Source organism: Hibiscus syriacus, unplaced genomic scaffold (assembly GCF_006381635.1).
Source record: "Hibiscus syriacus cultivar Baekdansim isolate YM2019G1 unplaced genomic scaffold, ASM638163v2 tig00016106_pilon, whole genome shotgun sequence".
In the NCBI taxonomy this organism is placed as follows: domain Eukaryota; kingdom Viridiplantae; phylum Streptophyta; class Magnoliopsida; order Malvales; family Malvaceae; genus Hibiscus; species Hibiscus syriacus.
The window spans coordinates 264,046-279,598 of NW_024062382.1; the positions used below are offsets into that span (position 1 = coordinate 264,046).

Sequence of the window (15,553 nt, forward strand, 5' to 3'; positions counted from 1 at the left end):
CCATGGTATCGATACTATACTTTAGTATCGATACCCAATCTACATTATGAAATTCGTCTCTAAAAATGGTACTGATACTTGTCCATTAGTATTGATACCCTCAGTATCGATTTTAATCCTTCAGTATCAATAATGTTCTATTGATTCATACAATTTCACCTTATAATATCGATAATGTTCTTCCAGTATAGATGCTTAAACTCATATTTCTCTTATTTTTACTTTGAAGTATCGGTATTGTTCATCCAATACCGATACCCTTACCCAGAAATTACCAATTTCAACTCGAAAATTGACCAAAACTTACCTAAATCTCCCATTTTTATCTTCTCTCAAACCTTTAAACTCAACTTTACTTATTAAAACCAACTTATATCATTTTAACACTTCTAAACCTCTAGAATCTCACAAGAACACTTGAAGCTAAAAATCATACCAATTTCTCAAACATGTTTTCAATCACTTCTAATACTTCTAAATTCTTAATTATACCCTTGAAAAGTCAAATTTATCGTTAGAAATTCAAATACTAAACCTTATCATCAAAACCCTTAAAAACTCCTTTAAATAATTTGTAACACCCCCAACCCGTACCCGACCCGGATATAAGTCAGAGATACTACATTGACTTTAAAACACAACTCTTAACAAATAATAGCAAAAATATTTGAACTTATATTAAGAAAATACGATAATATACATATTGTAATATAAGTTTACCAAAATATTCAAAGCATACACAACTTAACTCTTTAATTACATGCCAACTGCCATTTACATAACAAAATGACCTACTGATTAAGTTGTTTCTGATCTGGTGGTTGCAGGAGTAATGCTGTCAAGCTGCTTAACCTGTCTCGTCTACTTTCTCGGATCCTACGTGTGAAACACTCACACGCTAAGTCATCGACTTAGTGAGGCAATGTAATAATAATAACAAGGCAATGTAATGAAAATGTCATAATGCTATGAAATGAGATGCAAACATGTACTTAATCAATGTAGTCTACATCATCAATATCCATACCTGTAAGCGTATGACTTTAACATTCATGAATTTGTATTAATAAGTTTATTGGCCCATGATATCATATTGAGAACCTAAGGTATCTGAGTAATGTGAGGTTGTGCACTATGCTGTCACCACAGCTCGTATAAATGCACCGAAGTGCCGCGTAGAATTGCACCGTAGTGCCATATAATAATGTCCATAAGGACCACATAGAATTCCTTAAGAATCATATACATATGCTAGGGATCACATATGTGTCTCACCAGACTTCACACATGTTCCAAAGAATATATATATATCCCGAAGGATCGCGTAGAATTTTGTCCCGAAGGACCGCGTAGACCCTCTACCCTTGGCATGCCAACTATACCTATAGTTCTCATCTACATAACATGGGCTTTTACATTTCACGTAGTCTATATCGCGTAGACATGTAAATTCTTACCTTTTCACATAGCTCATAACTTTTCTTGCATATTCATGTCATATAATGCATTTTATATGAATTCATGTCATGTCTCAAAATACAGAATATGCTCATGTGCCAAGATATAAAATCTAGACTTATCACAAGTCTAGAATTGAGTATATTTCTATAATTATGCTATGCATATGCACTCACCTATATTTCTTTGTCTTTTCCTCGATCGATCCTACTTGTAAATTGTTCCCGAACTCGTGTAGGCTCAGTATCTACATAAACATAATTTTCAAGATGATTATCAGATGTCTATGTCTTGAAATTAATCTTTAACAGCCTACCAATTTAAGAAATTAATAGTTTAGTCTTTCTTTTTTTTTATATGGGGGAATCGGTTCCCCCCCTGGGGGTATCGATTCCCCTCTAGCATTCTGGAAATTCATATTCGTTGAGGGGGTATCGATTCCCCTTGAATGGGTACCGATTCCCCTAGCCCAGAAATCCTATTTTGAGCTCGAAAATCATCTCATTTCAGCTCAAACATTCATACTTCACTCCCTTTAATACTCTTAGCTTTCATACACTTACTTAAACTAATTATTATCCATTCAATACCTCTAAAACTAAAAAAAACAAATCATCCATATAGAATTTAAGAATCTTACTCAAATTCCAACTTGTTCTAATTTCAATTCTATCACCTCATACTTCTTAATTAACTTATTGACAAGTCAAAAATCTTATTCAAACTTCAAAAACTCATCCATATCAAAATTTCATCTAAAAACTCATTTTCCAAATCTATACCTAAAACACTTATCTTGTTGTCTTAATGTCATATAAGCTTTCCTTTAGCTTATATAACATCCAAACTTCAATTTCCAAGCTAAAAATCAAAGAAACTACCAAGGTTCAGATTCTTACCTTAAACTTGGTCTTCACGTTTGGAAGAAGAGAAGAGTGAAGAAGATAAGAAAGAAGGAAGAAGAGATGAGAGGATTCTGGAAACATTTGTTTCCTACTCAAGCCCCACGTGGGTTATAATATAACCCCATAAATTCTTAATTATAATTTTTCCTTGCAAATGACCATTTTGTCCTTAAATTCATTTCATATTTACTAACAATTATTCTTAAATTATATAATTATTCTACTTTAATCACCAAATGTTGAAACTTTGCAAATTAATCACTAACCCGGCATGGAGGATGTTACATAATTCATCAATAATTCACCATCTTTTAGTTTTAAGCAACCTTAAGCTTTCCTTAAGCTTATGTATTACCCAATACCAAAAACAAACTTAAAATTCAAGAAACAAACAACTTGTAAATTACTCACCTTGGAAATGGAAGTTCATGGCACAAAAGAATAAGAAGATAAATGAGCCAACTTTTTCAGATACTTCTTCTTTTCCCATCTTCCTAGGCTTAAATATCTTTTAAAATAAATTTTAAATTCATATCATGATAAAAGACCTCTTTACCCTTCTATTCTCCCATCATTGCAATTATATCCTAAGCACAATATCCAAAATTATTCCTTAAATTGTTCAACTTATTCCAATTAACCCACAAATTTTTAAATCCTTACATTTTTGTCTCTAGCCCATTGCTTGGGGTGTTACACCATACTTGTAGTGTCGATACTCTTTCAAGTAGTATGGATACTTCCTTACGTTTCGATATCAAATTTAACTTTGAAATGGCCCGAAAATCACCCTTTGTATTTTTAAAGGAGTAGTATCGGTAGTACCTTTTACAGTATCGATACTACCCTTATAAAATAGCTTAATTTCACTCAGAAATGAATAGTATCTATATTTTTCATACAATATCAATACTAAAATCCAAAAATACATTGTTTCACATGGAAACACCCACAAATTCACCCCCCAAACACTTGTTTAAGGCCTAAGTCGGTTATTAAAGCCTACGAAAGTTATTAGGGGTCATCATACATCATTTTTACACCAAAATAACATTCAAAGCATTCAAAAAAATCATCAAGCACCCAAACCCCTAGCATGCTTCACCACCCCATACAAGCAAGTAAAATCGTGTATATGATATACACGTCGTAAAAAAAGAGTTAGAGTATGTTACCTCATGCTCCAAGCTACCAAAATACCTCTAAAGCTCACCATAGAACCAAGTCTTCCTAGCTCTTGCTCTATGGGGGGGTTTACTCCATATTCCACCACCCAAAAGATAAACAATGATTCATACATTAAAATGATGAAAAGAAGTTGTTAAACAACAACTAGACTAAACAAAAATCTAATAGTAATAATGAGAAAAAGCTTTTGGAGCTCAAACCTTCTCAAACCTCCAAATAAGCTCATGGCCACCATTAAAAAAGATGGTGAGCTCATCTTGGAGCTTATGATCCAAGGGTCATAAGTCTTACCTTGTATTTTTTTAATGAGGGGTTAATGATAGAGAAAGATAAAGCATTTCATCTAAGTTATCTAGCTTGGATAAAAAGAGAATAAATAAAAAAGAAAGATGGAGAGAAAGAGAAGAAACAAACATTTTGGGAAGAAAGAAAGCCACGTGAAGTTAGCTAAAAATTCTCCTCATATCATCCATGTTTGTCCTAAATGGGAAAATTACACTTGAGTTCCCTTTCCTATCATCTTAAGCTTAAAATCCTTTTTTTTTATCTTCAATAAGGTCAATTTCTTACTCGCTTGAACACAAATTCAAACCAGTGAACCTCAATGTTATAATATACCTATTAAATAGATTATCATGTCAACACTAAAATATTAACTCAGAAATTTGGGTCATTACACGTGAGCATTTCATCTAAGTGGTCAATTTCAATTAACTTCACAACAAAATCTATAAACTCATATTTTACTAATATCACAAAACAAAAAGATTCTAGTTAAGTCCAAAATCAAACTTGGGACCTTGTACTTACATATCACACAATTTAGCTACTATGTTCGGGAAAAAAAAAGTCTCTACAAATTTCATCAATATAAATAATTAATTTATACAATTGTTAATTCAAAAACTAAATATTTTAACTTCATATATCAATAAAAATAATCAAATAATTAGTTATATATTTCTTTATAAAATTAATATTAAATCATTATAAAATTTAAATTTCTAAAATTTATTTATGATAAAATATAAATATTAAATCATTTAAAATGAAATAAATATTATAAAAATATATATTCTATCAAAAATAGTTTAAAATTTATTTTTATTTAATTAATATTAAATCAATTAATTATTTATGGAATATAAATTTAAAAATCATGCTTATTAAATTTATAATAAAAAAGTTTTTATATCTTTTAAATAATTAAATGAATATAAAGTTTAAACTATTTATTATATAATATAATTTTTTATAATTATTTAATATTAATTGTATTAAAATATATAAATAATTATTTATTCTAAAATAAAGTTAAAATAATTTAAAATATATATATATATTAATTATTAATAATATTTTTTTGACAAAAGGGATCGATTGCTTTGTATTAATGTAAAAAAAAAGTGAGCACGGAACAATCAGACATGTCTTCCTTCTCGCTTTTGGTTTTTTTAATAATAAATTTGGAGTCATTCTCTATTATAACTCTTGGAATCCCCATATCTCGAGCAGAAATCATTCCTTGAATAATTATTAAAGCTTTTTCTATGAAATATATAATTAGTTAAAGATCCTATGTTCGGACTTTAAGTTTAATCAAAATTATTTTGTGGTAAAATACGACTATAGGTTAAATACATGTTGCGGTGAAAATAATTAGTTAAATTGCTTATCCTATTGGTCTAATGCTTGGCTTTACTCCCTAAAGTTCAAGGCTCAAATGTTGTCGTCCGCAATTTCTTTTATCATTTCGCTTACATTGATTTTATTTCGTTATCTTATTCGCCTTTAAAAAATTAACGATTAATATTAAAATAAAATAAAAATTAAATATTAAATATTAAATATGATTTTTAAAAAATGAAAGTTTGAATATTAAAATTGAATTAGAAGAAAATTAATATAATGTATAAGTTTTAGAGATTTAAAATATTATTACACTAGACTACATTACATGTATGTTTCAATGTTCATGACAGAGTAATATGTTTTTAATAATATTTTAATTAGGTATAATACAAACAAATACCCCTAACTTTTGACAGTATTGTCAAATTTTCTTATATTGTTTTTCTTTTTGGAACATTTGACCCTCAAAAGTTTCATTATGGGTCAAAAAAACCTTAGTTAGATGAAAATCGTTGGTCAACTAACGGTCAACGCATTGTGCTGACCAAGTAAGAACATGTAGACCCAGATGTTGATGTGGCGTGTCCAGATCATGATAAATGATGACATGGCACTACCACGTCAGATTTTTAAATAAAAAATAAAATATTATTAATATATTTTTATTTAATATTTTCTATCCAATAAGATGATGATGACATCATATTGGTTTAAAACAAAATATGCTTTTGTGAGGGATTGAACCTGCTAATGCGTTCACTTAACCACCAAGCCAAATCTTTCATTTAGTTATATTTTGTATTATAAATTATTTAACATATATGTTATGTCTCATGCATTTTATCAAATAACTTCTTCATCCCCTCTTCACATTCAAAAGATTATGTGGTATATTCGAATGCATCTGGACACATGTATATAATGGGAAACTGAAACTAAAGATCCAGATAAAGCAAATACAAGCATTAGATATAAAACTAACGATTAACATCTGACAATATGCTACTCAGCAGAAGCAATAAACAATACAAATTACTGCAATGTTATAGCAAACTTAAAGACAAAATTCCAACATCAATTTGGCTTGTTCCCTTACCAACTCATTCCTCTCAAAAAACAGCTCCAACTCAGCAACCTGTAATTTCCTCCATTTCTCCTTTAAAGCGGTTCTCTTTTTTTCCCATCCATATGCAATACATGCTTCAAAATTTCATCTTATAAACTGCCCACGCCAGATTTCTTATCGAACAAGCTAGTCGAACTCTTGGACGACTTGATATCAACCTCCATCAGTTCCCCATTATCCACTTTCTCATCAGCTGAAGCGACCGGCTTTGCTTTCAATGTATCTGATGCCTTGTTGTTTCCCTTTGCTTTTGCAGCAGAAGAATCGATATTTTTTACGATTCCTTATTTACCCCAAATCTTTTTGGACAATTCAAATACTTGTTGTTCATGGGGTTTAGAAAACGTTCGATCATCGCCATCTTTGCTCCTCCTAGCATTGTTCTCAAACTTTTTCCTCAGCCTCCTAACCTTTACATCAACTAAGCTATCGAAACATCAGCGTGAATCGAATCCTTAACACAATCATGAAAGGCATGTGTATCAACAAATGGGTCAACCTCTTTTTTGGCCAATATATCCAACAAATCTTTCAAAACAGTAATTTTGTCGTCATCACAAAAAAGTCGCTGGAAAAGCTGCCTCTTTTCGTCTTCTTCATCCTTCTTCACCTCATCCTCCATAACATCGGTAGAATCAGACCCTTTCTCGCCGGATTTCTTCATAGAACGTTTTGATTCAGACACATTAGGACGTTTCGATGAAGAAGCAACCTTAACGAGAGAAGAAGAGGACTTGGATCTGGGTTTTTTGGCATTTGAAGTTCCATCCCATAAAAGATGTTGAATTTATTTTGGTGCATTTTTTTCTACAAGCATTCACCAACGGTTAAATTTATTTTGGTGCAATTTTTTTATGAAATTAAGACGGAAAAATCTATTAAATATAATCTGTTTCATTCATTACTCGAGCAATTAGCCTAGTTTGGTGGCAAAACAAGGAGCAATTCACCCGAGAGACCCATGCTTGAGTCCCCTTTCATGTATTTTACCATTTTCATTGTGAACAATCAGAGAGTGACACGTGTCTTTCTATGATTGGTGCAAATTAATAATATAAAAATATAAATAATAATTTTTAAAAAATGGTGTGGCAATGCCACGTCATCGAACTCGATGACCTGGACGACCACATCAACTTTCCCATCCACGCATGCACGTTTCATCCGTTGACCGTCAGTTGACTGACGGTTTTCATCCTGCGTGGGTTATTTTTGACTCAAAAATAAATGTTCAATGTCCAAATGTTCCAAAAAAACAATACTGATAAATTAGACACTACTATCAAACGTTAGAGTTATTTTATTGCATTAAACCTTTTAATTAAATGATTTGTTTATATTATAAAAGAAAGAGTGAGTCATCTGTTACCAAGCACATAATTGTGCGATCACAGTGATTTAACCTAATTGTTAAATGGGTAAATTTATCATTTCTCACTAAACTATACTCTCTCTCCTATTTCACTCATCATACTTTAATTTTTTTAATTTACTAACTAAACTTTTGAATTGCTCATGTTTTGATCATTCTGAATCATTTTATTATTATTTTAGTATGTCATGAAATTTTTTATTATTATTTAATATAATATAATTGAAAATATAAGATAAATATAGAAGGTGGTTGGATGTCACCGTCGACCATTGTCGATCATCGTAGATGGTGATCGTTCGATCCTAAATTTCATGATTCTATTCATCTTGATCCTCTGAGTCCCAAATTTCATGGGTCAAACTCACGGTGTCGAGGCGAAGTGACCCATAAAATTTGAGACCGAGTGATTACCATCTACGGCGCTCTAGACGATTAGTGGTGGTATCTAACCACCTTTTATTCTTATTTTATATTTTAACTTATTTTATATTAATAATAAAAATATCATGTCATATGAAAATAATAATAAAATAATTTAAAGTGATTAAAACAAGAGTAATTCAAAAGTTTAATTAATAAATTAAAAAAATTAAAAATACAGTAAATAAGATAAGGGAGGGTTAAAAATGGTGTAATTTACCTTTTTTAGAAATCAAAATTTAACCCGGGCTATGGGCCCAAGCTTGACGCTAAACGCCGAAGGATATAGACACCAGGCAAGCGCCTCGTCACGCTCACGATAAACACGCAACTCTCAGTCCTCCGTTGGAGCAAATGTCCCTTTTATTTAATAACTTACAATTATGGGAATCCACACTGTAATGATTTTATATTAGTAACCGATGCTTATCATCTTCTACTCATTCCTATCCACTTTACGGTAACGTTAGAGTTCCTTTTCTCTACCTTCCTACAATCGAAACGATGTCGTTAATGGCAACAATCCTCCGTCGAAGGCCCGCCGTGCTCCTCCAAGTAAGGCTACTCTCTTCTTCTAACACAACTCACTTGGAAACGACGTCGCAGCAGCAACGCATTGAGAAAATCCTTGTGGCGAACCGAGGGGAGATAGCATGCAGGATCATGAGGACGGCCAAGCGGCTAGGGATTCGAACTGTCGCGGTTTACAGCGACGCGGATAAAGACTCTCTCCATGTGAAATCGGCCGACGAGGCGGTTCACATCGGACCGCCTCCCGCTCGGCTCAGTTACTTGAATGGTTCTTCTATTGTTGAGGCCGCAATTCGCGCCGGTGCTCAGGTGAGCTGCTCGAGCTCCAATTTGTTTTGATATATGTAAATTCATCTAAATTACGATCTTATTATTGTTTTCTTTTTTTTTCTTTTTTTTTTAAAAGAGTATCTCAGTTGGATGGTGTTTAATATGATGAATTTTTAAGCATTTTAGGCTGTTCATCCTGGTTATGGTTTCTTATCGGAGAGCTCTGAGTTTGCTCAACTTGTTGAAGATAAGGGGCTTACATTTATTGGTCCTCCGGCGACTGCAATCAGAGACATGGGTGACAAAAGGTACAGTAACCAATAGGCTCCACCATTATTTAGAAGGCTTTTTTTTTGGCTTATTGATGATGATGTGATTGTGCTTGTTAGTGCCTCGAAGAGAATAATGGGTGCGGCAGGGGTGCCATTGGTGCCGGGATATCATGGCAGCGAGCAAGATATTGAGCTTATGAGGTCAGAGGCAGATAAAATTGGATATCCTATCTTAATAAAGCCAACCCATGGAGGTGGAGGAAAGGTCTGCTCCTTTCTCGTTCAGTTACTTGTCAGATTTCTTCTCTTTCATTAAATAATGGTGTAAATTGTGAGCTGATTTGTTTTTATCATTGCTTATGTTCCATTCTCTGTGTATAATCATTGCATTTGCAATATTAAGAATGTTGTTAGGACTGCTGGAAGTTTCATCTTATTTGAACGTTTGTTCTTACCATTCATAGGGCATGAGGATTGTACAAAGTCCAAACAATTTTGTTGACTCCTTTCTTGGAGCACAACGCGAAGCTGCTGCATCCTTCGGTATAAACACTATTTTGTTGGAGAAATACATTACACAACCGAGACACATAGAAGTTCAGGTGCTATTAGACCCTTATTAAATATTGCCTTTTCATTTAGTTGTACTTGAATAGAGCTCCATTTCTGGAAAAGGTTAATTGCTTGTTTTTGTCAAGTTTTTGGGAATCTGTAAGATGTGTTGGAAAATGTAATAAGCTGTGCGTGGGGGGAGATGCTTGTGATTGATTTCATTGTTTGTTAGGTTTTATGTACTGATCGAAGCTTGTCTCCTGCTTGATATAAGTAGATATTTGGTGACAAATTTGGCAATGTACTGCATTTATATGAGAGAGATTGCAGCGTACAAAGGAGACACCAGAAGATAATCGAAGAAGCTCCAGCGGTAATGTTGCTTTCTGTACTTTTCAGTTCACGTCTTTTACTCGTGATCTTCAAAAAAATTGACTGAAACTCCATTGATGTAGCCATGCATTACTAATGAATTCCGCACACACTTGGGTCAAGCAGCCGTATCTGCTGCCAAGGTGATGTCTTTCAAAATCATTATAATTATAATTGTTAATCTGAAGTATGCAAATGTCATTATCAGATGACTAGCATTTGTATTTTTTTAGTAATGCAATATTTCTGAGTTTACATCTCATATTTTTAACTTCTCTCCATTCTTGCTTATATTGGCTGGCTTTTCATGAATCAAAAGGTTTTTTGTCATCCAACTTATTTTAAGTTTCAGCTTCCAAATTCTAAATGCTGATATCTAGTCCATGTGGTATTTAAAGGCAGTTGGGTATCACAGTGCTGGCACTGTGGAATTTATAGTTGATACTGCAACAGGTCATTTCTACTTCATGGAGATGAACACTCGATTACAGGTTCTTTAATCACTCCTTTTTCTTTTCATCTTGATTCCTAATGCTTCACAAAATTATAATAGAGTATCCATATTCATTTGTAGGTTGAGCATCCTGTTACTGAGATGATTGTTGGTCAAGATCTTGTGGAGTGGCAAATTCGTGTTGCAAATGGGGAGCCACTTCCTTTAAGTCAAGTTCAGGTGCCCTTATCAGGTCAAGCTTTTACCCTTTGAATAGAGCTGCCTTTCTTGTGATGTTCTATCTGAAATTTAATGCAAGTTTTATAAAAAAGAGAGGTTTTCTCTTTTCTGTTTTTTTTCCCTTCATACTTTCGAACTATTAACAGTAGCCTGATTAAAAAGGTTGAATATACAACAGTGAAGTCCTATTAGGTTAGTGTTTACATAGGAGTCCTACACTCCTACTTATCTAAACTATCGAATAGTTATCTAACTTATCTTTTAAATAGATATACATAAAATACATTTAGAATACATATATCTTATTCAGTTACATTCTACATTTAAAAAGGGTCGCTTGTCTAAAATTGCACCTATCTCTTTTATATTTTCCACTTGCCCGCTTTTATTATCATTGAGGAATTGACTGGGCAAACGCTTTGGTTTAATATATGCTCCTTTTTGGTAATGGTATTGGTAGTAGTTGTTATTGTTCTTCGATATAAGTATAAGTTTTGGCCTCAATGTTTATTTGATCATATATGCTAATGCAAAATTTATTACATGCATGCTTAAAACTTGTTGACAAGTTAAAGTTTATCTGATCATATATGATGCTTAAAATTTATTACATACTCATGTTAACTGTGGAAATAGTAATATCGGATGATCAATATCAATGGTGAAACATATATGATGAGGTTCTTTCAAGTTATGAAACATTCTTTTGAATGCTGAAACATTGTCTATAACATGTCCTGCAGATCTCTAAACAAAATATCGATTGCTATGGTGTATTCTATTCTACTTATTTATTTTTTTGAAACTGAATTTGGCGTTACCATTAATTGATATTTATGATATCCATTTAAGGATCCATCTTCACGGATTTGTGATTGATCATTATTTGACAGGTCATGCTTTTGAAGCCAGAATCTATGCTGAAAATGTTCCCAAAGGATTTCTTCCTGCAACTGGACTTCTTCATCATTATCATCCGGTACCACCTTCTTCAACAGGTGACGTTATTATGCTTTACTCGGGATCCAGTTTCTTGGATATATAAAACAATTAACACAACCTAACTGTTGGAGACTGTTCCTAATAGTAAAAAGAGCCACATTGGAGGAGTTATGTCAGATTATTAGGTAGTATCTTCTTGTTGATTCACCTCTGGAGGATTCTTGGACATAGTTGTTTCCCTCTGGCAATACCAGGCCATCCTTCAGTTTGATATTTTCTATCCATTTTTTACTCTTGGAAAGAAAAGAAAAAATAAGATCATTGTTGAATCATGTAGCCATTTGTCCTAAATTGAGGATAACACCCCCTCAAAGCCTGCAAATTTTATTCCCTTTTTTGTTCTCCCTTTTTCTGCTTGTTTTGATCTCTCTATTAACAGTTCGGGTTGAGACTGGAGTTGAACAAGGAGATGTTGTTAGCATGCATTATGATCCCATGATTGCAAAGCTTGTAGTATGGGGAGAAAACCGTGCTGCAGCACTAGTCAAATTGAAGGATTGCTTGTCAAAGTTTCAGGTATAATTTTTTTGAGAAATTTAGTTCTAAACTTACTTTGAAAGAATACATAATTGGTGCTATAATGTATGCCCAATCATGAACTTGGCTCCAATTTTATGGTGAGTACCCCATGAGATGAACCTCTCACCTTTGCATGGCCATTGATTAACACAAAAGGATATCTTTTTAAATGCTTTTAAGCGTAAAATGAAGATTGGATAATGAATGGTTTGGAGATAATTGATGGTTCTTCATGTAACCACGTTGAATTTGTATATGGGTGTAATAGTGATGCAATTATACTGTTTCACGGGCAACTTTTGTTTTTTTTGGCTTAATTTAATGATTTCTATGGATCATCTCTTCTATCATGGCTTCTAAATGTTGGTAAATCATACTATTAATTTGACTACGTAGCATATTCTCATGCCATTTTTTTCTTTAAGAATTACTGTTATTATATTTCGGTTCTCATCATTTGTTCTTTTGCAGGTTGCAGGGGTGCCAACTAATATCAATTTCCTACAAAAACTTGCTAACAATAAGGCATTTGAAGAGGGCAATGTAGAAACCCATTTTATTGAGCACCATAAAGATGATCTATTTGTTGATCCTAATAACAAAGTAAGTTATGAGGAAGCATATGGTGCAGCTAGATTCGGAGCAAAGCTGGTAGCTGCATGCCTCTGCGATAAGCATTCTGCTTTGAAAGAAAGTCATTCTGGTAAGTTGATACTTTAGATTTTATCATGGAATCATTACTAGTTGCTTTGCATCTTCTTAGTATTTACAACTTGCGATTGTGTTCAGGGGATCCTAGCTTACTTCCCATATGGTATACTCATCCTCCGTTCAGAGTCAATCATCATGCTAAGAGTATCATGGAACTTGAGTGGGAAAATGAATATGATAGCAGTGGTTCAAAGAATTTAATGCTTTCTGTCACTTATCATCCAGATGGAAACTATTTAATTCAGGTTTTTACTAACCTAAAGTGCAAGACGCATGTTAAAGATATTTCAGTTTTGGAATTGTTTTTCGTTCAAAGTGCCTTTTCTTAACTCTCTTTTTTGTTTTCCCTTTTTATATTTATTTTGTCTCACTTCCTGCCCATTGTTCCATTTCCTTTTTGACGTGATTAATGATTTTGTAGCAGCATCTACAGATTGGAGAAAACAGTGACTACACCTTGGAAGTCAAAGCATCAAATCTTGGCAACGATAATTTTAGAGTTGAGGCTGATGGTGTAACCATGGATGTTAGTTTAGCTGTTTACACCAAGGTGAATGTTTTCTCTGCAACAATCTTTAACCATTTTTTACATTTTAGGGTGTCACTGTTTTCTTCTATTTGCCTATTCAATCTAAATTGAAGTTCTGATGCGTGGTTGATCATATGGGATTTGATCTTGCCAGTGATGAATCCTTGGTTTTTCAAGCCTACATATATAGTCTTGTAACCTCTTGAAGGATTCAATTAATTTGTGAAAATAACTTGTAAAATTTATCTGGTTGTCATCTGTAGCTATTGGCTATGTTGCTCTGACTTCTCAATTATCATTAAGTTCCAATGCATGGTAAATAGAAGAAAATTCTGAGGGTAGAGGGTGCCCCTCCAAATGTGTGGTATACCTTTTCAGACAGACTATGTCTGACCTTGTACCCAAATCCATGCAACCTAGCATATTAGGTATGACAGGCATGCGTATGACCGTAGATTTTATCTAGTATAACTAGAGTGCAGAAAATTCTGAGGTTGTTCTTTCTCTCTGATAAAATCATGTAAAATCCTATTATCTGGGGTTACAGGGTCAGATCGAACACATGCATATATGGCATGGGCTGCACCACCATCATTTCAGACAGAAACTAGGTCTTGAGTTGTCCGATGAAGATGAAAAACAGCATAAGACGAGTTTTGAGCACATCTGCCACCCTCCTGGAACTGTAGTGGCACCCATGGCTGGTTTAGTTGTTAAGGTTCTAGAAGAGGATGGAGCGAAGGTGGAAGTTGGACAACCTGTATTAGTCCTAGAAGCCATGAAGATGGAGGTTTGTATTACTGTTTACCCATAACAGCTGCAACAATATGTTATTTATGGTTACTAAAAGTTGCTTTATTTGACAGCATGTGGTAAAGGCAACATCTGCCGGCTTTGTTGAAGGGCTTAAAGTCAGTGCTGGTCAGCAAGTTTCAGACGGTAGTGTTCTCTTCAGAGTCGAGGTTAGTCATTTAGTTCCTCTGTGTATAATTCCTGCCTACAATGTAGTTGAAAAAGAGTCATATTTTAATAGAACATGACTTAAAACAATAATTGTGTAGGCCCAGGAATGAGTGGAAGAATACATCTTTGAGTTTGGTTTTCATGATGATATCGTGTCCAATCGAATCTGGTGTGCAGTTAAGAGAGCTAAGCCTCCTCATATGCTAATGGACAGGGAAAACAAAATCATTGTAAGTATCAACGACTCCTTACGATTAGAAACATTAGGGAGAAAAAATAGAGAAAGATAAGGGTGGGGAACATCCCATATCCAGAGTATAGATTCAGAAATCTCTTGGAAGATGTGAACAACATTTGATCTGGAAAATAATTTCATATTTGCAGATTTTATCTCTGCAATTTGGCATTTTTTTCCTTATGTTTGACAATGATCTCTCTCGCAATACATATTAAAAATGTGTTAAGACGAATCAAACTGGTCGGACCAGCGGTGGCAACCACATGTGTAACCCCTAAATCCGACCTTAAAGAAATTAAGTTGAATCTATAGAGCTAATTTAAATCAATTTCCCCCTAGTATGCAGTTCATACTTAAAATAATATTTAAAGTAACAAATCCCAATTTAATAATTCATAATTTATTAAAGTAAAATATTCGAAGAAAAATTTTATATAAACAATAATTATTTCTAAATCATGCAGAAATGTTTCAAAATATTGTAATGTACAAAGACTCAAATTTAAAAATTAGATAATCCAAAAATAATATAAAAAATCGATAAAGAAATGTCAAATAAAAATTCATATTGAAATAATGTTTTTAATTGAATATTGAATGTGATTCTCCAAGTATCGAATGTCTCAAGTCCAAGTATTTGAAAGAGAAACTATATGGATTTAGTTACAAGGTTTAGCGTGTCCATAAAGTGCAATCAATCACAAGTAAAAGCATAGTCCGAAGCATTTACAGTAATATTCATAAGCCAAAACATAAACGGTAATGATTGTTTAAATGTGATGCAAATGCTCATGTACTCGCCCTTACTCCTAACACA

General features: G+C 33.2%; 1 protein-coding gene across 4 annotated transcripts; it reads left to right on the forward strand.

Annotated features, from left to right (window-relative positions):
• The first annotated feature begins 8,556 nt into the window (after positions 1–8,556).
• On the forward strand, positions 8,557–14,881 carry LOC120208265 (methylcrotonoyl-CoA carboxylase subunit alpha, mitochondrial-like). Of its 4 annotated transcripts, none has more exons than XM_039207576.1 (16): positions 8,557–8,944; positions 9,092–9,213; positions 9,295–9,442; positions 9,642–9,779; positions 10,007–10,102; positions 10,185–10,244; positions 10,500–10,592; positions 10,676–10,787; positions 11,668–11,772; positions 12,156–12,292; positions 12,767–12,998; positions 13,085–13,251; positions 13,428–13,556; positions 14,083–14,325; positions 14,402–14,497; positions 14,597–14,881. In XM_039207576.1, exons 1-16 carry the CDS (start codon positions 8,609–8,611, stop codon positions 14,606–14,608), a joined length of 2,226 nt encoding a protein of 741 aa, XP_039063507.1. In that variant the 5' UTR covers positions 8,557–8,608; the 3' UTR covers positions 14,609–14,881. The 4 variants fall into 4 exon arrangements, with proteins under 4 accessions (XP_039063507.1, XP_039063508.1, XP_039063509.1 ...); XM_039207577.1 differs by having other exon boundaries at positions 13,431–13,556; XM_039207578.1 differs by having other exon boundaries at positions 13,440–13,556.
• The last annotated feature ends 672 nt before the right edge of the window (positions 14,882–15,553 follow it).

Bases quoted from the DNA above. Each gene is read 5' to 3' on its own strand.
- LOC120208265 (XM_039207576.1), top strand. From the start codon at position 8,609: ATGTCGTTAATGGCAACAATCCTCCGTCGAAGGCCCGCCGTGCTCCTC. The intron at 10,593-10,675 runs GTTCTTTAATCA...ATTCATTTGTAG, and splicing joins AGATGAACACTCGATTACAG to GTTGAGCATCCTGTTACTGA. The intron at 11,773-12,155 runs GTGACGTTATTA...CTCTATTAACAG, and splicing joins GGTACCACCTTCTTCAACAG to TTCGGGTTGAGACTGGAGTT.